The sequence below is a fragment of the Daucus carota genome, chromosome 5, assembly GCF_001625215.2.
Source record: "Daucus carota subsp. sativus chromosome 5, DH1 v3.0, whole genome shotgun sequence".
Classification (NCBI taxonomy): domain Eukaryota; kingdom Viridiplantae; phylum Streptophyta; class Magnoliopsida; order Apiales; family Apiaceae; genus Daucus; species Daucus carota.
The window spans coordinates 4,661,361-4,687,872 of record NC_030385.2 but is presented as its reverse complement, the minus strand read 5'-3'; the positions used below and the strand labels follow the sequence as shown (position 1 = coordinate 4,687,872).

General features: G+C 33.1%; 6 protein-coding genes across 7 annotated transcripts; 1 reads left to right on the top strand and 5 right to left on the bottom strand.

Annotated features, from left to right (window-relative positions):
- Positions 1 to 73: 73 nt before the first annotated feature.
- On the bottom strand, positions 74 to 4,968 carry LOC108222248 (agamous-like MADS-box protein AGL65). Of its 2 annotated transcripts, none has more exons than XM_017396170.2 (12): positions 4,705 to 4,968; positions 4,034 to 4,219; positions 3,781 to 3,840; positions 3,677 to 3,695; positions 3,519 to 3,583; positions 3,389 to 3,404; positions 3,202 to 3,263; positions 1,971 to 2,067; positions 1,645 to 1,692; positions 1,425 to 1,552; positions 801 to 1,182; positions 74 to 434 (listed from the first exon to the last, which is right to left on the bottom strand). In XM_017396170.2, the coding sequence occupies exons 2-12, from the start codon at positions 4,216 to 4,218 to the stop codon at positions 423 to 425; spliced, it is 1,074 nt and encodes a 357-aa protein (XP_017251659.1). In that variant the 5' UTR covers position 4,219; positions 4,705 to 4,968; the 3' UTR covers positions 74 to 422. The 2 variants fall into 2 exon arrangements, with proteins under 2 accessions (XP_017251659.1, XP_017251661.1); XM_017396172.2 differs by having other exon boundaries at positions 74 to 431.
- Positions 4,969 to 5,700: 732 nt separating this feature from the next.
- LOC108221213 (probable calcium-binding protein CML46) lies at positions 5,701 to 6,198 on the bottom strand. Its single transcript, XM_017395109.1, has one exon. The coding sequence runs from the start codon at positions 6,196 to 6,198 to the stop codon at positions 5,701 to 5,703; it is 498 nt and encodes a 165-aa protein (XP_017250598.1).
- A 4,719-nt stretch (positions 6,199 to 10,917) lies between these two features.
- On the top strand, positions 10,918 to 14,240 carry LOC108219659 (malate dehydrogenase, chloroplastic). The gene is made up of 2 exons (XM_017393145.2): positions 10,918 to 11,085; positions 12,785 to 14,240. The coding sequence occupies exon 2, from the start codon at positions 12,793 to 12,795 to the stop codon at positions 14,020 to 14,022; it is 1,230 nt and encodes a 409-aa protein (XP_017248634.1). The 5' UTR covers positions 10,918 to 11,085; positions 12,785 to 12,792; the 3' UTR covers positions 14,023 to 14,240.
- A 102-nt stretch (positions 14,241 to 14,342) lies between these two features.
- LOC108221212 (protein RKD2) lies at positions 14,343 to 15,821 on the bottom strand. The gene is made up of 3 exons (XM_064093297.1): positions 15,704 to 15,821; positions 15,081 to 15,478; positions 14,343 to 14,990 (listed from the first exon to the last, which is right to left on the bottom strand). Exons 1-3 carry the CDS (start codon positions 15,819 to 15,821, stop codon positions 14,658 to 14,660), a joined length of 849 nt encoding a protein of 282 aa, XP_063949367.1. The 3' UTR covers positions 14,343 to 14,657.
- A 3,124-nt stretch (positions 15,822 to 18,945) lies between these two features.
- LOC108220648 (protein EMBRYO DEFECTIVE 514) lies at positions 18,946 to 21,238 on the bottom strand. Its single transcript, XM_017394465.2, has 2 exons — positions 20,870 to 21,238; positions 18,946 to 19,400 (listed from the first exon to the last, which is right to left on the bottom strand). Exons 1-2 carry the CDS (start codon positions 21,173 to 21,175, stop codon positions 19,092 to 19,094), a joined length of 615 nt encoding a protein of 204 aa, XP_017249954.1. The 5' UTR covers positions 21,176 to 21,238; the 3' UTR covers positions 18,946 to 19,091.
- A 4,316-nt stretch (positions 21,239 to 25,554) lies between these two features.
- LOC108220989 (protein PAM68, chloroplastic) lies at positions 25,555 to 26,429 on the bottom strand. The gene has a single exon (XM_017394893.2). The coding sequence runs from the start codon at positions 26,326 to 26,328 to the stop codon at positions 25,759 to 25,761; it is 570 nt and encodes a 189-aa protein (XP_017250382.1). The 5' UTR covers positions 26,329 to 26,429; the 3' UTR covers positions 25,555 to 25,758.
- Positions 26,430 to 26,512: the final 83 nt, after the last annotated feature.

Here is a 26,512-nt window from a genome sequence, read left to right as displayed (position 1 = left end):
ACATTGGTTCCTCTTGTTGATGGGACAAATGTGAATACTAGAAACTACAGGGGCTTGGGAATACTAGGAACAATTGTTATAACATATAACCTATAAGGTATGCATTAAAAATAAAATATTATACATGACTCACTTTTCATTCATTTTCTTCCATATATATTCTCATACTATACATCTGCAGTAATTGAAATATTGCACATTGCCAGATACAAGTGAAAAACTAAGTGAAAACCAGCTGATCTCAGAGCTTCGACCACTGATTCCATATATTAGCCCGAATGTGTTAACTATGTAGGTATTACACCAACTTCTGGTATCGTAAAGTATGTTGTAACCTTCTGGGACAATCATATCAAGCACTGCAAACTCCAATTCAAGTTGTGTCCATGATGCAGATGAGTTATCCTGCATGCATTCAGTAGCTAATCTGGCTGCTACAAGAAATAATAAGTTCACGGAGAGATTAGACAGCTAGCTGTTTCTGCAGTCATACAAGATATCAACAGGGGGAGTATATCCTAGCTAGGTTACAAATTCAAGTGACCTTAAAAATCTATGACCAAATCCGCAAAACAGGTCCATTCCAAAAGTCCGAGTACCCTTTCTATGCACGAAGCCCCTAACCAATTCTCACTTAAAACATTATAACTTTCTGTGCACTATATTGAGCATTTTACATTTCTAAATGATATCAATTTGTTCATACAGCAGTATAAACTATATACACACAGAATAATTATGTCGGATTTATGATTCTATAATGCTGAAAAAGTACCATAAGATGTTGAAGGAATGCTGACCTTTGAGTACGAGCTCTCAATAAACATGGGAACAATGTGAGAACCAGATTCAGGGATCCAATTTTGATGCATATGGTTGTAGATAGGCCTAGGAAGTTCATAACTGTTATTGATGTGATAACTGACAGGGTTTGCTTGAAGGTTTGCTTCTGTGCCAGCATCTAGTTTCCCCGCATTTGCCAAATTTAGATTGCTATATGCATGGAACGGATAATGTTCACTGAGTTGTAGCTTTAAGCAATCTGTGCTACTTGGTTCATTAAGAGAACTTTCCTGTCTTGTATTATCTATCTGTCCCGTATTATCGATATCTGTTTCTTTGCCAGTCTCAAACAAACCAGAATAACTGGGAAGTGATATGTCTCTGGAACACACTGGATCCCTGGAGAAAGAAGTTGTTCAATCTATTACCATAATATCAAGGGAATACATTATCACTGCGGCAGTTCAGTAAAAGTTATATAATGTCCGCATGAATGTTTGCCTGAACAAATCATGTTCCTTGAAATTTGATTAAAGGGAACCATGGCTAGGTGTTAACAACACAGATCTACAGAATTATTAATTATCTATTGCAGGAGAATGTAATTAATTTTTTAAGGTGTAGAAGAGGATTCCCCTCACCTTCCTTGCATATAACTTGGCTCGGCAGGTAGTATTACTTGGTGATTTTCGTTAGAGGGAAGCCATGACAAGGGTTGGGACTCTTGCATAGCACCAATCATCAGAGAAGAATGCATCCCATTTTGGTACTGCAACATAAGAATATAAAAGCAAGATTATTCATGCACATTGTCAGTATGAGAGTGTTCTAAATTAATTGGAATTCAAAACCCATTTTTACCTGGTTAGTGCAATCTAGCTGCAAGAGCTGGTGAGACCTAAAATTTTCCTGCCAAGTGTAAAAACAATATGAGTGTTTATAGTACACGAAAAAAATATTATTCCAATAGGTAAAAACCACCCAGTCCACCAAAAGGATGTTATAGGAGCAGGTGCAAAAATTATCCAGAGTCTAAACATACATAACTTTCTACTGTCTATATCACTGCAGCATACAGACATAAATTCTGGACTTAAGGTTTGCCTTCAGCATTAGAAACCAAAATGGTTTGGTACCATAGTTTAGTAGCCCCTTCTGCTTGAGTGTTTCTACTAAATATATCATACCTTGTGGATACGAATCTGGCTAAGGGATTCACTTAGTGATTCTTCCATATGCCTAAGATGTTCAATATTGTCAATCTTATCTGGATCACTCCAGTAGCTGAAACACATAGCAATAACATAAAATCAATTTTGAATATAAAAGCAAAACTAAGAATATTAATTATACTTATTAGAATTCATCGGAAAATCAGACTGATGGGTTCACCAATAAGCACTCCCTCTTGTCACAATATCAAACATTATTACATAATTTTTGGGATAAAAATTCGCACGTGTTATATAAGAGGTAACAAGTACCTTAATAGACACTCCCTATTACCCAGGTGCTTCTCACCTCTTATAAGAGGAAAGACAAGTGAAGTAATTAACAAAACAATAAAGGACAAGTGAAACCAAACAGGGTATATCTCTTTTCTCCATAAGTATTTTCATTACATATTAACCAACAAATCCTGACAATCTATTTGAAAAATGAGAAGGTTTTGTAGTAGAATATAAGGATTAAGGAGTTTCGAGAGAGTTATGCATATAAGGTCGTACACATGTATGAGATAGAGAATCAAAGATAGTTGGATCGCGAGGAGCAATGGGAGCTGTAGAAAGTAGAGAACAATCTTTCAGGACAATAATGAAATTACTTGATTATCAAAATTAGAATGGGAGAGGGAAGGTCATAAAGATGATGCAGACACAAAATATGATCTTAATGCCAGTTTCCGTACAAGAAATCCCGCCTCTGAATACCTAATTTCCTTCTAGTATGCCTCACAAATATTGTCTTCATTTTTTGTTCATTTTAATTTTCTTGAGAGAAAAAAAATATAGTCTTTCTACATATGTTTCATCAGACAAGTTATCCAGGATGTAGTTCTAATAATGCACCTAACAGGTTTAACATTTTTTAGCATGGAATAACCATCTGAAAGTATAGACACTCTAATCCCTCTATCAGCTTATTCAAGCAAAACCAAAGAGATTTTTTTCATATTTTTCTTATGAATGATGAGTTCTAGATACAAACTCAAGTCATTTGCTCCTGGCATACAGTTTCCAATTGTGAGAATATTAAGTAGGAATGCAGTTCTGTCATATCCCTTTCTAGTTACCGGTCTATATAATCAGAATCATAACAAAGTATAAGTATGTACTTTAATATTGTTATGTGCTACTCTATCAGTTCTGGAACCAAACAAAAAGAAAATAAAACTAAACTGCTACTTCAGTATTTAACCTTAATCTTTTATGCACATCTGCCACTTGAGCTCGCAACATACCTACATGGTTGCTCATTTCCTATAACCAAAACAAGACAGCAGAACATATCATTCGTTGCAATAATTAATACGACAACTTTTAATGAAAACTGTAACACTATGTATCAAGTTTAGGAGAGCTTAGTGATGTGTTATGCTGTCTACCTCAATCGACTGATGACTGCAAAAAGAGAAATTGGGAGAGGGGGATAAAGTGTGTTAGACAAATGACAGAACACATAATATGCATAATAATCTGTAAACGAGAAAAAAAATTTCCACACGAGGCATATACCTTGAACACAAAAACTCATCAATATTTACATCGTGATCAAGCTTCTTAAAAGTTTTTCTTAAAACCTGAATCCTCAAAACAGCACAAAACACAAATTAGTCTTTTACAGATTGAAACGAAAATAATGAACTTAAAAGAAATGAGTGAGTCTTAAATACCTCAAGGCTCTCCAATTTCCTGTCCATTCAGTAATAAATTATTAGGAAAAAATTGCAAGAGAATAAGAAGAAAAATTGAAGTTCTTAAGGGAATATATATGCACCTTTTCCCCCTTTCTTGAGGAGTTAACTGAGCAAATCTTGCAATCACATCCTCGATATTGCTGCAAAGTAACAAAAATCAATGCAAATCATGAAACCCTCAATATTACACAGTAAGGACCCTTGTCAAATGCTGAGAAATGCAATCACATCCTCTGCATTTTCCCGAAAATTCTATGTGTACTTTGCCACAAGGTAATAAACATGCATGCAATATTAGTAATAACATGATTCAATTGAAGATGAGAAAAGAACCTGCGAGCTCCGGTGAACATTGTGGGTTTTCCCGTTGGAGAAAACATCAGAAGGACGATTTCAATGTCACATAATATCGACAACTCCTTAGCCTTCTTCAAGATTCCACCTCTGCGCTTGGAATAAGTAACCTGGCGGTTACTGGTATTCTCTAATCTTTTTATCTTGAGCTTGACCCTCCCCATCCTGCAAAAACATTAACACACAATTGTTCAAGAGCTTATCCTCTGTCGTCCCAGGTCCTGAGTTCGACCCTGGCTCACCCGAAAATTTCTTAGAACAAATACTCATTTCTAAGGCTATAACTTATAAGCCATATTCGTCAAAAAAAAAATAAAAAATACACATACACCAATTCCTCCACATAAACAATCAAGCATCAAAATTCACATTCAATATGTCATAATTCAAAGGCTTCATGAGAAATTCAAGGCCTTTATTCATAACATGTGACATAATTATAAGGGGTCACAAATATTGAAACAAAGAAAATACCCAGATGAGAGAACGGGAAAAAGAGCTACAAATCATGAGCTACAACACTGTGGAGAGCATGAAACTTGAAAGGAACAACAAGGGTATCCATGAACAAGAAGAGGCTTATAAGAAATATAAAAAAAGCAAGAAAAATAAGAAGAAAAGAGAGGAGGAGGAAGGTGAAGACAACTTACGAGAAAAGTGTAGCGGGGTTTGAGCTAAGAATTCGGTCGTCAGAAAGGAACGGGAGAACCGGGTGGTGAGTTTACGAATTTAAATACAAAAAACATGCACTTTTTCGAATACATTATACACTCACGAAAAATAAGAAAAACAAAACAAAAGTTGTTATATGATTCATGTAAAATTTGCAGAGAGATGCAGGGGGAGATTGGAGAGATCAACGGAGGGAGGGAGACTACATATTTATTAACCAGACAAACCTTCGGTATTTCCGATGAACCAACAATGGAACGTGAGTTCCATTGCTAGGGTTATTTTCGTCTTTCCCACATACTCAATCAGCTATTTTATTATTTTCCACCCATTTATCTCATCTCTATTTTTTTAACTAGAAAATTGTTAAATGGTTATAATATTTTCTTTTAAAATTGATCGAAATAATTGACATTTCTTATGAACGATGAGCAAGAATGGAATTTTAATCTGGACAGTTTTTTTTTTTTTGAAAAAAAAATAATTAATTTAATAATGGAAAACCATACGGCATCTACAAGAACAATCAAGTCGAACAAATATAAAACAGATCATATCGCTGATTAATCTAGTCTTTATTTATTTTTTTTATTAAAAAAAATATCATAATCAGTATTAATAATCATCTAAATCTATATATTTATATCTATATATCTATATTCTATATCTATATCTATATATTCTTAATGAATGTTAAATTCATTCATATTTATTCATGGGTAAACCATATCAATTCCAATCAAATCTATGTTATAGATTTTTTAAAATATCTTGTAATTTATAATTCTCTATTTCGCGCAAAGCGTGTTTTTTTCGCTATTTTTTTTTTTTATAAATGACGAACATGAGTCAAATTTCATGTCCAATTACAATACCTTATGGAATAAAATCATGGCGATCAAGAAACTTAACTCAAATTTTGATATTTACATTATGCCAAGATCACACAATCAACAAATTTGCAAAAACAAAAATCAACAAAAACTGTCTTGTACAATTCTAAAGAAGTCAGCAAAATCAATTTTGTGATCTCCATTAAAATCATAAGCCGCAATCATCCTCTGGCATTCTGTTGTGCACAATCCTTGAAAGCCCAATCTCTCAAGAACTTTCTTAAGCTCATATTCATCAATATAACCATCACAATTCTCATCAAAAACACAAAACGCCTGTTTCACTTCATCAATACTCGGTTCATTTTCATCAAACAAATTCTCCATTTCATCAAACTTTTCGCCAGAGCTGCAAATAAAGCCTAGTTTTTCGAATACGAACTCCACATCACCGGGAAGCAACACAGGTTCATGGCCAGAATCACTATCTTCTTCTGGGAGGCTTCTTTTTTCGGCCGCGGAGTTTTTGTAAATGAAGTCTAGTGTTGCATGGAGTTTCAAAGAGTAGAAGTCATGTAATTCTGACAACCAGTTTAAGAACATGCATATGTAGATGAAGCTTACTGATCTTAGTTCCATCAGATTTAGCCCTTCTAAGTTAGTGAATTTTTATGCAGAACTCTGTTAGCATGCATGGGTATATGTAAAGCGTTGAATAAGCATAGAATAATATGCAAGTCTTCGTCAAGAAATTGCAGAATTTTCCATACGCATTACGTTGTACTCCTCTGTCCCTAACTATTTCTTTGTACTTTCACTTTTGGTGTCTCATCCGATTTTTTATATTTTAAAAATTATTAAAAATAGTCGATGAGTCCCATCACTTTTTCATTTTTTTTCTTTTTTCACACTACTTTTACTTCGTTATCTTTTTTTTATACATTAAAAATCAATAGGTCGCACCATTTCACCGGCTTTTTTTTCCACTACTTTATTTATATTTCTTAAGCCCAACCCATTCGATAAAAAATGGGAGGGACGGAGTGAGTATAATATAAAACACTCGAGAATAACGTGCTCATGTTGCAAGAGGAAAAGCTCAGGAACTTGCTGGTAAATTCATTGCACAAAAATTATAACGCGGAAAATTTTGGTTTTCATTGAATAATGAAGCTGCAGTTGACGTTTTAAGTTAACATCATCGCCAAAATGTCATCCTCGAAACTTAATGACATATTCCATTTCTAGCTGAAACTTACTGTATTACTTCAAAGAAATTCAATGCTGGACTGCAGTTTACCTGTGAGTCATACTTTCAAAGAGAATCTTATTTTCGCAGCTTTTACTCTGGCAAAAAACACAGTGTTTTTATGAATACAGTAGATGGCATGGTTTGTCTTTGATTTTAAAATATTTATTTATATTAAAATCTCTATAAATCAATAAGAACCACTGGATTTTATTAATTTATTGAGATTAGTAATTAATTGAGATTAAATATGTACGGTCATTATTATTTTGAAACCAAAAATTTGTAGCTGAAATATTAATCTATTGTGTTATTAATTATTATTTAGCAAGATTTTGTTCTATGTCGTTTGCATAAATTCATTCTAGATTATTTTGTAAATTTAAATTTTGAGATTAATTTTTATATTACTTTATTTAAATAAAAGTAAGATATTATTATTTTTACTCTAAAAAAGATATTATTATTTTAGGCCTAAAGCTAATCTCAAATACGGGGAGTCCCTTGGTGAATTGTGACATGCATATATCGAAAAGAACTCATGTGCTTTGAATTGAAAACGAGAAGTAGATAGCTGTGTGAAAGAAAGTTAGCACTTAGGAAGAACTTTCATTTTGTAGATCAAAAGCTCTGCATAAATTCGCGGACTTCTTTGACCAAAACTTTTAATTAATTTCGTCACACATATAATAACGAGACCCCCAGCATGCATACTAATTTTCTAACTAAAACCATCCAATTTGATATTTAATAAAAAAATTAGTTAGAAGGTGATTTTAATTAGGAAATTAGGTATGCAGGGGAAGGTCGTTATTATTTGTTGGACGAAATTAATTAAAAATTGTCATATAAAATTTGATAAAAAATTTGTTTTATGTTGACATTTTTTAAAATAAAATAACATTTTATTATAAATATAAATTTTTTAATGATAAATCAAAAGTGAATATATAGTTAGTATATAATAAAATTTTAACCTGTATATGATTAATAAATAATATTTTTTTTGAATATAATATGTAAAAAGAGTAAAATCAAATACATTAGTTATGTGGTTAAAGAAGAAAACACAACAGTCAAAAAACATTAATTAATGAAACATTGTTTCACGTTAAAATTAGAAAAAAGAGGGTAGTTGCAGAAAAAGAGAGCTATTTATGATAAATTAACTTGTGTCGGATACAGAATAGACAACCCGATGAACGAATTAGTAGTATTCTGATTAGAGAAAATGAATTGTAGTATTTCTAATAGATTGTCAAAGGCTAGTCCAATAATACTCTAGTCTGTTTTTATAAATATTATAAAAATATTGAATCCTCTAAAAAAAAGTGATTTATAATCACTAATTTGTACATCAATTATAACAATAATTTTTATCTGTTCCTCATTCTTATAATAACAATATTTAAAATAATACAGGTAGAACATGTTAGTATTAAACTATTAGGAAATTTGTATAATTATTTCTCTCTGATAAGAGTTGGCCGGCCCATCTTCTTCTAATTCTAATCGTCTACATCCACTTTTTCTACCTATCTTCATCTCTATCATCTTTCTTTTCATCTCAATTCTCTCGCTCTCTTTTACTAATGTCAATTCCTAGCCAACTTTTCTCTGTCGACATAATATCTCTTTTCTTGTCTTTAATTTTCTATTTACTAAAAATTCTCTTATATTTGTTTTTTTTTCCAATATAAAGTTTTGATCCACAAAACTCAAAAATTCAATTTGGATTTTCTAGTTTCCTTTCGTTTGAGTTATTGTTTGTGTGTTTTGGTATCTCGCTTTGTGCGATATGTCTCGTTTTATGCTATGTGTTGGTTATGTAGAAAATGACTTTTTGGATATACTGGGAAATCTGAAAATCTCGTATCAACAACACTTTCGACAAGTGTATAGTAGATAGATAGTTAGGGTGTGTTTAGAAAAGTAATGAAAATCATGTGCTCACCTCTCATAAAAATTCGTTCAGTTTTTTGCAACTTCGTCCTTTGCACTATTTTTAAAATTACGGTGATAGTCAATTGTGAAGCTACTGAATTTAGGGGAGATGCGGGCTGTATTGCTCGAAAAATCATTATCTTAATTTTTAATTTTCAAGGGAGATGCAGGCTGATCGCTCGGAAAACTATTATCTTCATTTTTAATTTTCAAAATATTATCCAGTTAGTTAAACAATCCATAAAACTAGTTATTTATTTCGTTTATTTATTTTTCAACCTGATCGCATAATCAGTTGAGGGTTTGTTAAGTTTCTTTCAAAGTATTAATGAAATTCACTCCAAATAAAAAGTAAGTATAAGATAGCGGAGAGTAAAAAAACGAATTTTTATTTTGAAACATTTATCTAAAATTGAAAATGATTTATAATTTTGAGGATATATCTGTTGGAGCCGTATGTTAAATTATATTTTCCTATATTTGAGCCTTAAAGATCTTTTTTAAGAAAACTGCTGGACTTGTTCCGAGCTTTTGTTATGAAGTCTGATGTAAGCATCAGTTTAATGGCGGTTGGTAGAAACATGACATGACTCTTGAAACAAGGATTCAGAGGTGACACATCTCATAAGTGTGTCTAAATTGAGCTCACTGAATCCACAAGGGGCCATCTCTCTTCGCGGCGCTAAGGGTGCCACGACCTTTCGACACAACATAAGAAAATTAGTTTTTTAATACATTGGACAATTAATAATTATAATTTTCTTATTTCATAAAAAAATGATAAGAGACCCAAAATTCGTCCCAATATATTACTATATTGTTTGTGTAATTGGTAACTTAATAATACGAGTAACATGAAATTACCGTACATGTCTCAGCGTCATTACCTTTTTAAGAACATTTTTCTTCTTCTTCTCCTTTTTTTTTTTTTTCTTTTTTTCTTTACGATAGAGACTATTCTTGTAAATATGATTGTAGAAATTGGAAATTCAAACTAATCGATTAATCTATCGATTCATAATTTATCAGGAATTTTTATCAACTATTTATTTTTAATTTTTTGATTGCTTTATTTGATTTAAATAAAAATAAATAGTGGATAATTTTTAAAAAGTCTAAAATATTATCTAAAATATTAGAACTCAGAATCTTTCATATGAATGTAATATCATTCATAAAAAAATGTGTGAAACTCAATATATAATATTTTAAGAATTTTGACTATCGATAAAGTGATAAATTTGACAAAATAATTCAAATGAGTGACTCATTTGAGTCAATTTTGTAATGAGTGACTCGATATATTTGAACGCAGGAAGTGACCTAACTGAAAATTAACCCTATAATATTATAATTTATGTAAAATTTTGTTCTAATTAATTATGTTCGGGTGAGTGGAAAAATTTTCACTCGCGCTAAATTTGGTTCCGGAGTGATTTAATTATTTTAATGATTACTATATGCTAAATATATTTCTTCAAAAAAAATATATGTTACATATATATAACTAATATTATAAATTTTTATCAAAATTTCAGTTGTTTTTTAAAACAAAAGAAAATAAAGAAATGCATTCAGAAACGGGTTAAATATCAAAGTGGTCACTGAAGTGGAGGTCATATATCAATTTGCTCACTAATCTTAACGGGGTCTCATTTCAATCATTGAAGTCACAATAAATATCAATCAAGTACCTCCAAATTATAGTTCAAGGAGTAAAAAAATTATTTATAGAGTTTCACACATTATTTTTGAATACTAACACAACCAAGTAAACTGTTATGACTTCTAGTATTTATGATAATATATTTAGATTTTATAAAGTCTATTTACTATTTATTTTTTATTATATTAATATTTTCTTTGTTTTAATTAAAAATAAATAGTAAATAAAATTGATAAAATCTAAATATATTGTCATAAATACTAAAAGTTATAACCTTTTAATTGGTTGTGGTAGTAATGAAAAGTAATGTGCCAAACTCTATAAATAATAATTTTACTCCTTGTACTAAAATTTGAAAGTACTTGATTGATATTTATTATGATTTTAATGATTAAAATGAGATCCTGTTAAGATTAGTGAGCAAAGTGATATATGACTTCCACTTCAGTAACCACTTTGATATTTAACCCATTCAGAAACAGAACAAAAGAGTGTGAGATTGAAACAAGTGATGGTAAGATTTGTTCAACGTTGGACGGCTGAGAAATCTAGGACTCTGTTTTCTTATAACACACTCGCACAGACACTCTCTCTCTCTGTCTTGCTCTGTCTCTCGGAAGATAAAACCTAAACGCAAAGTTCAAATTAACCTACTTCACCAACAAAGGTAAATTCTCTCCATGTCTGTAGCTTCTTCTACATTTTCAACACACACAGTCTTGTGTTTGAATGTTTGTTTGATAATTCACAATTGTATTGAATCTTCCATTTTATCAGCTCAGATTGGTGCCCACTTGTTTGAATTTTTTTATTCCCTGTAATTTGTGTTCAGTTACATTTATGTTGATTTCATTCATTACTATTGAAAATGTCAGAATCAGTCAGATCTGCTATTTCCACTTAAATTCATTTCTCGTACTATTTTTTGCCCTTTTTAATTGAAGCTGCATTTTTGGATGTGATTGTTAGCATTTGGTAGAGAGTTTTTGTTGAAAAGTTTGTTTCTGATAATGCTAACATGTCTATTTAAGTATCGAAACATTGTATGATTGGGAAGAGGCTTAATTTGTTAGATGGATCATGCTTATGCCGATGTATGTAGGCGCAATCCTGACATTACTTCACATCATTTTAGTTACATTCTTGGGATTTTTGATATTAAGAGTTTGGCATAGTATTGAAAATTAATTAATTTTACACACGCCCTGTATTTGTATTTGAGGACCCCCTAATATGTACATAGATGAAGGAAAGGCTGTGGTTACAGAAATAGAAGAAGAGGATCAATGAAAGGAGGTGTCTGTTTCAGGAGGGGCTAATGAGACTATATATAGTCATTATGCTTCAACTAGTAAACCAGTCCAACACAAACTACTTATTCCATTCACCCAAACAGTCCCGTGTGAAATGTAACTGATTCTGTTATGTCATAGCTACTATATATGTTCCAGTACTGTGTGACTTAATCTCTAAGTAATAAAATATCTCATTTCTTTCTCCTCTCTACACATATCATCTCTCTCGTTATATCAATGTAGTTGTACAGAGCTTGTAGTTACTTTAGGTAGGGAAGTTTTCACCCCCTCCCCCCTCTCCCTGCGCTTGTTCCATTTGAGTTTGCACCATGCAATTGTCAATTGTTTAAAGTATTGATGAATTTGGGAGAAAAAGTAGGGAATAATTTAGGTGCGGCTCATTGGATTTGAACCCGGTAAATGGGAATTGGAATGACATTCTAATACATATCTGTATTGAACCTGGTAATGGGAGTTGTGAAATTCTTGCTTGTATAATTTTACTTTTCTATATTGCTTCTCATAGTGAGAGAAATTCTGTACTTTAATAATGAAAAGAAAAAGAAGCTTCAGACACTACACTATCGAGTATCGACCATAAGGTGATCCAAATACACTCGGCAACAATTGACTGTTACTGTAATGCATATTAATTACACTATTCCATTGTCTTTTAAAAAACAGTATTTGATATGTCGTCGCAAATAGATGCATCATGCATGTGCTTATCCAAAAAAAGAAGAAGATGCATTTGAAGACATATTACAGTCAGTCCAGTTATAAATTGCAACCGCTTCAATCATTTTCACTGATACTAATTTTATTGCATCACTAATTATAATTTATTTGAAGTTTTTTTTCTCTTGTTCAATCAGTAAAAGGACTGTCGTACACCGGCTAATTTGTATAAACCATTTGATCTACTTTGTTATGTTACTTTACTGATACTGTATAGCGTGTTTTGTATCATTAATAAATCACCAGAGATCATCATCCATGCAGCTTGGTCACTTTATTCTTGTCCATTTAAGACGGTCTGTTAATATATGCTAATAAAAATTCTGTCCGCAGAGCCCAGGATGGCAGCAACATCTGCAACTACTTTTTCTGCTGGATCAACATTGTCATATGGCTCCAAAGCAAGTCCACTTTCACAATCAAAGGTCTTTAGTGCAAGATGCAACAACCTTAAAAGTTTCAGTGGCCTTAAGGCAGTTGCACCTATAGGCTGTGACTTGGACTCATCTTTTTCGGGAAAGAACAGCAGTGCAGCGCTTCGAGCATCATTTGTAAGCAAGTCCCAAAGTCCAAGCCAGAGGGCTTCTGTTAACCCTCAGATCCAGGCCTCCTTCAAGGTGGCAGTTCTTGGAGCTGCAGGTGGTATAGGCCAGCCACTGTCACTTCTCATAAAGATGTCCCCGTTAGTTTCATCCCTCCATCTTTACGATATAGCAAATGTTAAGGGAGTTGCAGCTGATCTTAGTCATTGCAACACTCCCTCTCAAGTTTTGGATTTTACTGGACAGTCGGAATTAGGCAATGCACTGAAAGGCGTAGATGTGGTAGTCATACCTGCAGGAGTTCCAAGGAAGCCTGGTATGACCCGTGATGACCTGTTCAACATTAATGCTAGTATAGTGAAGAACCTGGTAGAGGCTGTTGCTGATAATTGCCCGAATGCTTTCATTCATATCATCAGCAACCCAGTCAATTCCACCGTGCCCATTGCTGCAGAAGTTTTGCAGCAGAAGGGTGTTTATGATCCAAAGAAGCTGTTTGGTGTGACCACTTTAGATGTTGTGAGAGCCAACACATTTGTTGCTCAGAAGAAAAACCTAAGGCTTATAGATGTTGATGTCCCAGTTATTGGAGGACATGCTGGAATCACCATTCTGCCAATACTGTCAAAGACAAAACCTTCAGTCAGTTTCTCTGATGAAGAAGTGCAAGAGCTAACAGTCAGGATCCAAAATGCTGGAACAGAAGTTGTGGAGGCAAAAGCTGGGGCAGGATCTGCTACACTTTCCATGGCATATGCTGCAGCAAGATTTGTGGAGTCCTCTCTCCGTGCTCTTGATGGAGATAGTGACGTTTATGAGTGTGCTTTTGTCCAGTCAGAGTTGACTGAACTTCCTTACTTTGCATCAAGGATTAAACTGGGAAAGAATGGGGTGGAAGCTGTTATTCAATCTGACCTCCAAGGATTGACTGAATATGAGCAAAAAGCTCTTGAAGCCCTGAAACCTGAACTGAAGGCCAGCATTGAGAAGGGCATAGCTTTCGCCCAGAAGCAACCAGTGGCTGCTTGAAACTGATATACAACATATAGAGAATAATACAGAGTTTGGCATAATGAGATGAACTCGACAGTAGTGCATAAGCATCAGTTTTTTCAGAGTACTCCGGCAATTTTGATATACCAGTCTTGTATAACTTTATTCTTATGGGCAAGAGCATGTAGCCAATCTAGGCACTGACTGCCGTGTCGCATGCTAAATCTGGATAATTATTTTGTTCCCTTGTGTTATTCTTGACTTTCCATCCAAAGGTTAAGCTCTTCGCATACTACCCTACACTGTTCTGTTCTTGCTCCAAAACAGAATCACATTTAATCGATGACTTAAGCTTTTCTCATACTACCCTAAGCTGCTCTGTTCTTATTTCAGAATAGGATCTTAAATGTGAATATATGTAGAACTGTACCAAGTATGATTACAACTAATTTATTTATCCACTAAATTTAAACAGGCTACACATTAGTTACATTGAGAGCTGAGACTGCTGATTAACTGTTACTGGAAACTGGCCAATATGAATCAATTCATACTAAGAGCAACTGATCCTGATAACAACTAGGATGTGTATCTACATGCCTTAACTCCATGTATGTACTAGCTAGACTGATTTAATGACTTAAAACATGATACCACTAGAGCAATAAGAATTAGAAAATGTTAATCCATGGTTTCACATCTTCTTCAATGCCATCCCTTGCAACCGTGGCCTGTTGATCAGGAAGTGCAACAGGGTCAGCAAAAGGTAATGAATACTGATCAAAATGATCTCGGCCATCCACAATCATTTCCCGCGATGCTGATTCAGTATCCATCATGTTCTTCCTTCTCTTATAATTGGCCTTAAAACAAGCTTGTCTTAGCCTCTTTGTGTTTTCCATCAGTTTCAAATTCGGAGATTTTTCCAGCAACTTCTTCTCTTGCTCCAACATCCCTACCGCTTGCCTCAGCTTCTCTCCCCCGTCTTCTTCCTTTTCCAGTTCCTACACATCCAAACAAATTCATTCATCACAAACAGGACTCACATTAATTATACATTTCATTCTTAACAATAAGAGATAACTTAGTTGAACCTTGACATTTCTGATGAGCGTTTGAATGCTCATGAGTTTTCGATGAGGCCACCTGGGGATCCCTAGCTCCCTGCACCTTTTCTTCAAAAGTGTCAGTCCAATATTAAGCTCCTTTGCAGCTTGTGTTATTGGCATGTAAAAGTACTTGGAAATCTCTTCCTTTGTCAACACATTACTGCTTCTTTGACCCTTTGCCACATTCCTACAACTACTAATCCTCTTTTTCTTGTCTTCCTCCTCTTGATCACCACTACCATTCATATCCCCATTAGTAACATTATTACTATCACTACTATCATACGATAGTAACAATGGAGGCTCATCATATTTGAATGGAAAATCGCGAAAACCCCCCATGACTTCATCATCCAGTTTCCAAAAAAAGTACTCCAGATCATCTGCAGAATGGAACAAAAGAAATAACTTGTACAAAAGAATAAACAGTCCACTCAAGAACCAATGAAAAATATATCAATTACGCCAACAAGGTGTTGCGGTGTTGGTGCAGTGTTTGAGCTCTGGTACCCCCTGCGGGAGGTCAGGAGTTCGACTCCCGGGTGTGCATGTGTAATCAATTAGCCAAAAAAAAAAAAAAAAAGAAGAAAGAAAAATATATGGATTACCTTGCATGAGAGTAGTATTCTCTTCAGCTGGAACAATGTCCAAAGATGCATAAAGAGGATCACTGTATTCAAACATGTCCAGCAAGGGAAAGCTGGTGAATTTTTCACTCTCTTGCATGCCGAAATCCCACTGAACATCTACTTGACTTGATGTTCAAAATAACACAAAAAAACCCATTATTATTATCGTCAACCAAACAGAAAACAAGACTCTCATGTAGTACCAAAGACAAGGAAAACCACAAAGTTTTTACTACCTGCATTGGCTCGGGAAGGACAAGTCTTGAGCAAACTCTTGTTTAGCTTCAACTTGATGATTTGACCATGCATTCCAAGGCTCAAGACTTGACATTCTTCAAGTTTGATTTCAAGTGTTGATCAGGTAGGTCTAATATGAAAGAAAGCTCTTAATTTAATTAGCATGGAATGAAGAGAATAGATATCTATGATTACATGGTGGGATGATTATATAGAGAGTGTATTTCTTGGGAAAAGACGGGAGGGAGGAGCGTGAATAGGAAAGTGGTAATTAGGGTAATTAATGTACTCCCTCCGTCCCTTTTTATCTGTCCATTTTGGAAAAAAAAACACATACCAAGGAATACTTGATTGTGTAAACTTTTCCATTAAATAACTCTAATTAATATCTTGAAAATGGTGGAATACCCCTACTTTATGTCTTGAAAACATGAATTCAACCAAGTTTTAAATAAGTCAAGCCTTGAAAATTGAAATTATGAAGATATATTTGAAAAACTATCATTAAATTAGTTTTGAAAGTATAAATGGACAGATATATAGGGACAAATTTTTACTTCCAAAGTGGACAGATAAATAGGGACGGAGGGAGTAATAATTACTGTGGCGTTCAGTTTAGAACGTGTGCCGTCTTATAGTTATGGATGAATGTACATGCATGCACATAGATTTTTATTTTATGAGAGACATCCATTCACTATAATCTTATCAACATTAGCATCGATTACTGTGTCAGTTTTTATGATTAGTTCCAATGATATCATAGGTTGAGAAATTCAAATACGATTACTTGGAGTAATTGAGTAGTAGTAATTGATCACACCAAAAATAATAAGAGTACATGTACTCTCTCTAAGTCCATTCCATTATATAGGGCCGGTGGAGAATAACGGAGCTTTGCGTTTGATTTTTTACGCATAAGTTTAGGAGGTTTGGTCACATATTAATATTTTTCTAAAAAAATTTTCTGCGTTTGATTTTTTGCATGTAAGTTTAGGAGGTTTGGCCACATATTGATATTTTTCTAAAAAAAATTTCTGAATAAAAATATAACATAAATATTTTTCTTTTTCAAAAAAAAATATAAATATTTTTATTACAAACGTTCTACATGGTGAAACCTCCTAAATATACGTGTAAAAAGTCAAACATCCTAGATCAAAGGAGTACATTACATACAGTCTTGTATCCCTAAAATTTTCTCCATATCTTTTCTTTTTATAAATTATAAAATTATAAAGTATTTTATAAATTTAAAAGTTAATGTTTTTTGGATGAAATCATTTTAAATCCGCTCATATATTTGTATATTTTTAGCAAAACAATAATTTTCAGAAATTGCAACAACATTCCAAGGTTTTAACAGTGTAATTAGATGAAACGATGGACTAAAATGGTTTAAAATACCGATTATGTAAAAGTTGCTGAATATGGAATGTATTTTGCTCATAAAGTATTTACTATATTATTCGCTTTTTTTCAAAATATTACATGTTACTATTATTTTATATTATCATAAATAAAGTATATTATATGTTTAATATAATAATGATGTGGAATTTTCGTGCACTATAAAATGTCCTTCTGCACATTCGGCTATATAGGTGTTCTTTTTGGTGTAAATTCATGACTACATCTAAATATGCAGCAAGAATGTGTGCATCGATACAACAATTGTGCTTAAAAATTCGCCATAAGATCGACTACTACTCTCTGTGATACAACACAGAACACAAAGACGGCTTAGTTGTTTATGTTTCCAAAACTGGGCAAGATGAGCTGCTCAACAGAATAAGTACTTATTGCACCTGATTCACGATTCCAATAACATCATCATTAGATCGGATTGTATATTCACTATTCAGTCAATTTTTATTCTAAGCCATTGGCTCTTGTGTTTACGTGTCCCCTCTTAGTAATTTTGCATGACAATTTCTATGTTCTCCCGTGCAAGGCGCCGACTCACAGTAGACTGTAGAGTGTAGAGTACTTGCAAGACTCTATATTATTGTTAACAATTAACGGTACATAAAGCTTATTTCATGGCAAAGCGTTACCGTCCGTATGCGAGTACAATCATTTTTGACAGTTTATGGTGGAATTTAATCGTGGCTATATGGATAGGACTATTACGAACGAACCTGAATTAAGATGCATTTATTCACCGTTGTAAAACTGCTGCCCAGTCCCAGTGTGTAATTGCAAAAAGTGTTTCGGTTATAAATCTACATGAAACGTATCCTCAATTCTTAATTAGAAAATAATTTTTGTATATTCCAGAATATGTTTTTTATATTTATAATATATTAAACTTATATCTTTTTTTTTTTTGAGAATGAGAATTTTATTTAACCTCGAAAACATCTGACAATATTGTCTCCAACAAACATGATGGAGGAGACGGGAAAACAATAAAACAATCAAACAATTAGGCTCACAAGGAAACCTAACCAGATTATGGGCTACCTTATTCGCTTGTTTTTTAACGTGACTAAGTGAGATCCTACCATGATTTCCAAGCATTTCTTGACATTGCTGCACTAGATCTCCATTTTTCAGAACATTGTCATGGCCATGATTGATAGCTTCAACACTCAGGAGTGAATCAGATTCTATAATCACAGGACCATCTGATACCTCATGCGACCATAACATAGCTTCCAAATGCCTGCTAGCTGCTTCTAGGACTGGAACAGCTCCTACAAATCTCCTAGTTTTGCCTGCAATTAAACTTATATCTTATTCTAAGTTTGTAAAATTCATTTACCGAAAGGCGTTCTTAATTTGTATGTCAGATTTAACACAAATTGGTCTTGGTTATCTTAATTCTAAGTTTTGCCTGCGTTAAATTAAGAACTCTGATTTTGGAGTTCACATTATTGTAATAAAGCTCATTATCCCTTACAATAAAGGTGTTACACTACTACCGTTCTTGTCATTTAAGTAAAAAACTAAGATACAGTTCAAAATATTTAGAAAATATAGAAAGAGAAATTGAACAATAAGATAAAAGAAAAACAGTACCTCAAGTATCATTTGTTCCTGACAGTTCAAAATTTAAATAACATGATAGATAATGTTACACAGCAAAAATAACACAACTGCCTAGCACTAGAATGATATTGCCATCTCAATTTCTAGGTTTACCACCTCTTCCGCGGCCACGACCACGCCAACCTCTTCCACCACCACCGCGTCCACCTAGTGCTTTGTTGACATCAGGTTTCAGCTGCATGTTTTCTGGCAGAGGAAGTATGTGGTCCACACACTTCCTGAAGCTGAAATCGTCAACAGAATCGTCATTCCTAATTAGGAAGAAACAACGACTTTTGAATTCTGGATGATACCGGACTTGGAAGGAACTAATACCATCACCGATTTTCTTCTCTGGCTCCTGATGACCCTTCTGCAGCAACTCAAGCAACATCACGTGCTCATACTGCAAAAGGCAAACAGTTAAGGATAAGTAGGCAACTCAATCCCTCACGCCCACATACAAAACCCGAGTAAGCAATCTTGAATATCTATATTTTCACAGGCAATAATAAAATACACCTGAATGGCTGAATCAGATGCAAATATGCATGGACGAAATCCTAACCTAAAACCATTGTGCTAGCAAGACAGATGCTTATAATAGCAGATAACATAAAGCAATTGCACACTCTGTAATTTACAAAAAGATTTTTACTTGCTCTCTTTTGTAACAAAATTCAGTAGTTTTACAGTCCAAGGAAGAGATGCCTATGAAGTCTGTCTTTTGATCAAAAATAATTAAGCAACAATTCAGTACAAGCATTACAATTCATGATGACTTGAAACTACAAACCAAAAAGAAACACTACTTCCCCGATTCGCGATGTTGCACGACTTAAAACTGTGATATAATTGTCATGGTTAAGATCTTACTAATTTCAATTACCTATCAGGTGTGGATGCAAATTTCGCTTCAGCACCTACAATTATTAGGAATGGATATAACTTTTCCCAACACCAATTATGCAGATGAGGAGCTTTCATTCCTTGACTAATAGGCGTAAGAGGTTAGATGAAATTCTAGATCTCAACTGCCAAATAGTTAATCAGACAGTTGATACTTGAGTCTGCTGATGCTCAAACTGATTTGGAGAAAATGTGAGACATGGACCAACTCTGATAGTAAACAGAGACAACTAACAAAGAAAAGGAGGTAACTCTATGGGTCTAAACACTTATTCATACTGCTAGTAAGGAAGAGTAAGTTGCCTTGACATATATAATAATAACTTCCATGACTGCATTCTATCCTCCATACCCTTACCAACTACACAAGAAATCCAATCTAGTAGACATCTCTCCTCTGGTTGAGAAAACAAAACTACAAGCGGCCACGGTCTTTACTTGCATTTGCAATGAATCTAAAAAATTTTCACAAACAAAAAGCACACCAAGAACCAAAACTCAAACTTTAAATAAGACATACCACAATTTAAGAGAAAAGCTCTATCACGTACACAAGTGTCAAAATTCCATAAAGTTGTAAAATTGGACACATTGAACATGTACAACCTACGATGCCGCTAAGAGATTACGCTTACAGACAGCAGGGTTGTAACTAGACAGGGACTACCCGAAAACTACATGGATTCATTCATATATTATCAGAGTACATGGCTCATTACTATAAGTCGCATCAACAATCTAACAAATTATGACTGAAGGTACTAACTTTTCATCTGTAGGAATCGCAGCAATAAATCAAATTTCATAGATTTACACATTGCATACATCTAATGCCTCATCGTTTGCAGACACTTAATAAAGTTGCGGGCTTGCCGCTCATTCATGATTATAACACTCGAGAAAAACCAAATCAATTCTATCTAAATTGCACAACCACTATGAAATCATTAAAAAATTAGTAAGTACCTTGTTGATATTAATATTTGGGGACCAACTATGCAAGAAAGCGAAGAAATAATCAAACATCTCAACAGCTGTTGCAAAACTCTTGAACCCCAATTTCACCGGGCCTTTTAAACCCGACCCGTTTTCCCCTTCACCATTCTGATCCTCTGATTCATCAGCATCATCTCTCTTTCGTTTGCCACCGTTCTCAGCCACATCGCCGTCAGTTTGATCGGATACAGGCGCCTGAGGTTCAAGCTCCATGTCTTGTGCAGATGGGTCCTTATTAGTCTCGTCAATTATCTGGGTTTTTGCTTCTTCCGCCATTGTTGTAGTGTATTTCACAAGAGACAGCTTGTTAAACCCTAGCTATAAATCTGAAATAAACCCTCGTTTAAGTACTCATTCTCTTGACCCGACTCCGACCCATTTTCATATTCCACAATCCCAAACTAAACATCGTTATTATATGTAATCGGTTTTAAACTAAATTTAATATAAATTTATGAGGTAATTGCATATCGCACTCACAATATTGTACTCATATTTTGAGAAATTCAACTCGCATCCTTTATCTTTACATTTCAAAAACGATATGCACCTCCTCCGTTAAATTCCGTCAACTTCCGTTAAAATACTCCCTCCGTCTAATTTACATGTCCCTTTGCTTTTCGAAGAGTCAAATTGACTAATTTTTAACCAACTATTAGAAAATATTTATTTATTATTTTAGGAAATAGGAAGTTACATATTAAAATAGACTAGATTTACTTTTTGATGATTTTTTTTTATTTTTTGTTTAATTAAGCTATCCCCAAGTCAAAATGATTTTAAATTTTGAGGGATATGTATATTAAATACTTAAAATATACACTATTTTAAATATAAAAAATAAATATTATGTGATATTTATAATAAATATATACACTTTTATTAAATAAAAATTTGAAATGTAAAATCATTTTGACTTGTACTTAATTAAACAAAAAATTTTAAAAAAAAATCATCAAAATGTAAATCAAGTCTATTTTAATATGTAACTTTCAATTTCCTAAAATAATAAATAAATATTTTCTAATAGTTGGTCGAAAATTAGTCAATTTGACTCCTCGAAAAGCAAAAAAGACATGTACATTTAGACGGGAGAGTATTTTAACAGAAGTTAACGAGTTAACAGAATTTAACGGAGGGGGTGCGTATCGTTTTTGAAATGTAAAGATAGGGGGTGCGAGTTGAGTTTTTCAAAGTATGAGTAGAATTAGGGGTGTACACGGTTCGGGTTGGGGTGTTAAACAAATTTAACAACCCAACCCAATTAAATCGGGTTTTCAAATTCTCAACCCAAAACATAAAAATTAAATTCATAACTCAAACCAATATGTAATACTTCGGTTCGAATTGGTTTGGATCGGTTTAATCGGATTATGAAATATAAAATAATTTCCTTTTCATAATCTAGCAAAACCAAATTTCGACACATCAAAAATAAAACTTTAATTGAATGTACTACAACAAGTAGGTGAAATACCTAGTATATACAAAACGAGTTAAGCACTATAACATCTTAAAAAACCAGCACTACTGACCAAAACAATTAAAACTCGATACCAAGTTAAGCTCGATACCAGAAACTTTAAAATTACAGCAATAAATTTAAGTTGAACAGAAACAATTAGTAAAGCATAACAAATCAACAATTAGCAACACAAAACAAATCAACAATTAGTTAAATGGACTAGGTTAACATATTATGGGTTATTGGGGTGGGGTGAATAATTTTTATGTGTAATTTAATATTTTTTAATCAAGTTGGGTTGGATCGGTTAAAAATATCGAAACCCGTGTCCAATCCAATTAAATCGGGTTACTCATTATTTAATCCAATTATCAATCGGGTCAAAAAAGTTCGGATTGGTTCGTGTGAAATATGACCGGTTTGGGTTGGTTCGGACGGTTCACCCCTAGATAGAATATTGTTTTTGAACGAAAGTTAGGGGGTGCAATATGCAATTACCTCTAAATTTTTACTAAACGAGTAAAATTATATTGATTCCACTTTTCAGTGGAATCCACATCCTTCAGAATTTGATGAAATATAATCTAATAATATTTATTTTAATTTTTTATGCTAAAGTATTTATTGATTTCGAACAATATTAAAATTATGTTCCATTATGTAATCAACATACACAATCGAATTTTATAAATAGTAAGACATTATATTCTATAATACAATTAATAAGATGAATAATAATCTTAATGATTATTAAATTTGAAAGATGTCGGTAATTAATTGATAATCATATTTAAGATTATCAATAATTGAAAATGTATAATTTAAATCTTAACAATCAAAAATATTATTTATGATTAAATCAAAAAATTATGACCGATACTACAACACTTCAACTAAAATATGGACTTCATATAACTAACTCTTTAATAATAATTACATTTAGTACAATTTGTTAAACAATCAAGAAATATAATTTTATCCAATTTTTATGCAAAAACAATTTGTTGGCAAAATAACGTATAATAGAAATTAGGCTAAAAATTTATCAAAACTAGTAAACTTTTAAAATATTACGTTAAACTTACTGAAATTTATAATAATTTATTTATCTTGTTCTAAAAATACAAGAATAGTGGTGACTCAAGGACAAAATTATCTCTTTTATCATTTATTATTAATTATTAATACGGGAATCACTTTATCATTATAACTTTAAAATTGGTATCTTAGATTGAGTTTCTAACGGAATTTTTTTTCTTTCAAAAGACCTGTTACGACTGGGTATTAAATATTATGCATTCTCCAAATGAATATCAATCTAAATAATTTTTTATATATAATTAAATATTAGGTATGCTTAAATTAGATATCAAGCATAAAATATTAAGTTTCATCGATTCTTAAAATAGTATCGACTTTAAAGGCTGTTTGATTCGTATTGTTAGTGTGTGCGCTCTAGAGATAACGTTAGATTATATTTTTCTATTTAAAGACATGATTATTAATAATATTGTTCTATTGATTATTTTTTTTTATAATTTATTATACCTTTCTTTACTGCGATATAAATGTTAGGTTAACAAATATCTTTGGAATATAAAATGAATTTTATATCTTTAAGTACGTGACTTAGAAATGAGATTTTAAGAATAGTGTTGATATTTCTAAAAATCTCTATTCGAGTATTATTATTAGGGACGACAATAATAATAATCTAATGATCCATAGATTTGAAATCATTATATTTCTATACAATGATTAATATACTTTGATTAGTTGCCTTTAATCATGTCATGATAAAAGTGTATTTCGGTACATTGTAAATTGTATGAGAAATGAATGATCTAGAAAGGATTTAAAAGGATATTATTAGCCTCTTGTGTGAGCCAGACATATTAACATCATGATAATTGAATAAGACTAAGGCAGTGGCATGAATTCTATTACCTGATTGGGTTGAAAAGAAACCATGAAAGAATCCAATGGCCATTCACAGGCATTCTCATACACTCTGTAGTCGGTCGATTCTTAAAAAAAGAAAAAAAAAAAGAATCACTAATTTAGAGAGAATTGTTTTTAGACTCTTTGTAACGTAATTGGAACTCTGATTTGCCTTAAAATTTGAGATTTTCATATAAAGATTTGCCCTATAGTTGTCTCAGTAGGTTGATATGTCAACAGCTGGTCCGTGTGCTTGCTATACAGGTCACTCAAGGACTCAAGGTGCTTTTTGCGAGGGATCACGTGGTAATGGGAAACTTTGGATTATGCATTCGGAGCCTTGGAGGGAAAAAAATATTGATTTACAGATATCAGACTTGAAGGTACTTGATGATTCTGTTGTTTTTCTTAGTATCTTGTTCTTTTTCATTCACTCGATCAGGAGGTCTGCAAAAATGATATGTTGCATTCAACATGAACGAAACAGGTCCATAGCAGAGCTGACAAAGTAGTCTGTTGTTTTTTCTTAGCATCTTGTATTTGACCATCCCCAAACAGATAAGAGTGTTGAGAAGTTGATGCATTTCAGTTTTGAATGGATATTACCAAGCAGGATGATTTAAAGAAATTGATCTTCCACTAACAATACTTACTTTTGACTTTTGATTGTCTATACTCAATTGCAGGTCGTGGGAGGAGAGCTGTATTTAGGGACACAGAAGACAAAATTCCTGCTATGGAAAATTTCCTTGCAGAAGCTCATGGGATTGATATTTATTGCATACAGGAATAAACATGATACAGGGAGGATTCGGTCCAATGCTATATGTCAATGTCTAGCAACTGCAGCATGTTTAGATTATATTTCTTTGATGATCCTATAGGAATATGTACAAAATGTTGAAAGAAACTGTAGCAATGCACGGTTTCAAGGCGGAGAAATTTATTGAGCATTTCCATTCCAACTGTTTGTTCTTGGATATGGGGCTAGAAATGGCATTGTGACCAGCATGATAACAATTGCAACTAATGTCCCTTGCTACAAACTTAAATTCTTTACCCAATGTCAATACATAAATACTAGCCCTATGTGTTTGATCCCAACATATTAGTTTGCTAATTGATACTAAAGATGATAATAATCATCTTTTATGTGAGTGCAAGGACTAGTTTACTTTTCTGTGTTTAAGCACAATGATAAAATTAAAATTTCCTCTCGAAACAACATATTCTGCAATCGTAAGTGATCTGCAAAGGACTTAATCAACTCTATAGATGTCGATGTAAATTATAATCAGAATGTGCTTGCATACTGTTTCCATATCAACACAATCTCTGGTTTCACATCATAAGTCATTAAGAACACAAGTCTATGAAGTACATGGATCCAAAGTAGTACCCAGAACTATTCAATCAAAATAAAACATCAAAATTCCAATGATCAAAACATGTTCTACCTTTTTCTTGAATCAGGGCCTCTAAGTGATTGCCAAAAAACAGGCCAATTCTTCTGAGCTTCAATCCAACCCAAAGCCGAACCTTCTCTCATTGGATCCCAGCTTGATGAAACAATCCCATAGCTCACTCCCAAAAGGGCTGTTCCAAAAAACACAAATGACACTATCACAGGAACCCAACTTGGCACATCAACTTTCAACCCAACTTTCAGATAATAAAACAATGGAAAAAACATCAGCCCAATAAACAATGGAATCCCCACTGAAAGACCCATTCTTTTTATCATTCTATTGGTCACTATCTCTGGTATTACATCAGCTTCTTTCCTAACCTCAACCTCATTTTCTTCATCTTTGTTTTCTTGTTTTTTGAGATCTCTTTTCGGGTTCTTGGTTTTTCTTGGAGGTGGTCCAAACCCTTTTGGTGAGTTCAAGCTAGCTAACAAGGGTGCTCTTTTTTGTTGTTTTAGTAGGGGTTTTGTCAAGTAGAGCAAGTGTTTAAACTTGTGAAATGCTTGTGGAGATTGTAAAGGTGGTGATGATATAGAAAATGAGCATGTTTCCATTTTTTTGGGTGATGCTAGTTTGGTTTCTGTTTTACTTACATGTCTGTTTAAATTGCTTGGCTCAGACAAAAGAGCTTATCTTGCTTCTAGTTGGTGTGTATCTATTGGGAATTTGATCATGTACATATTCATATTTTGATGGGCTTTGGGCTGGCTTGGTTAGTGCATAAGCATAGCACGGCAG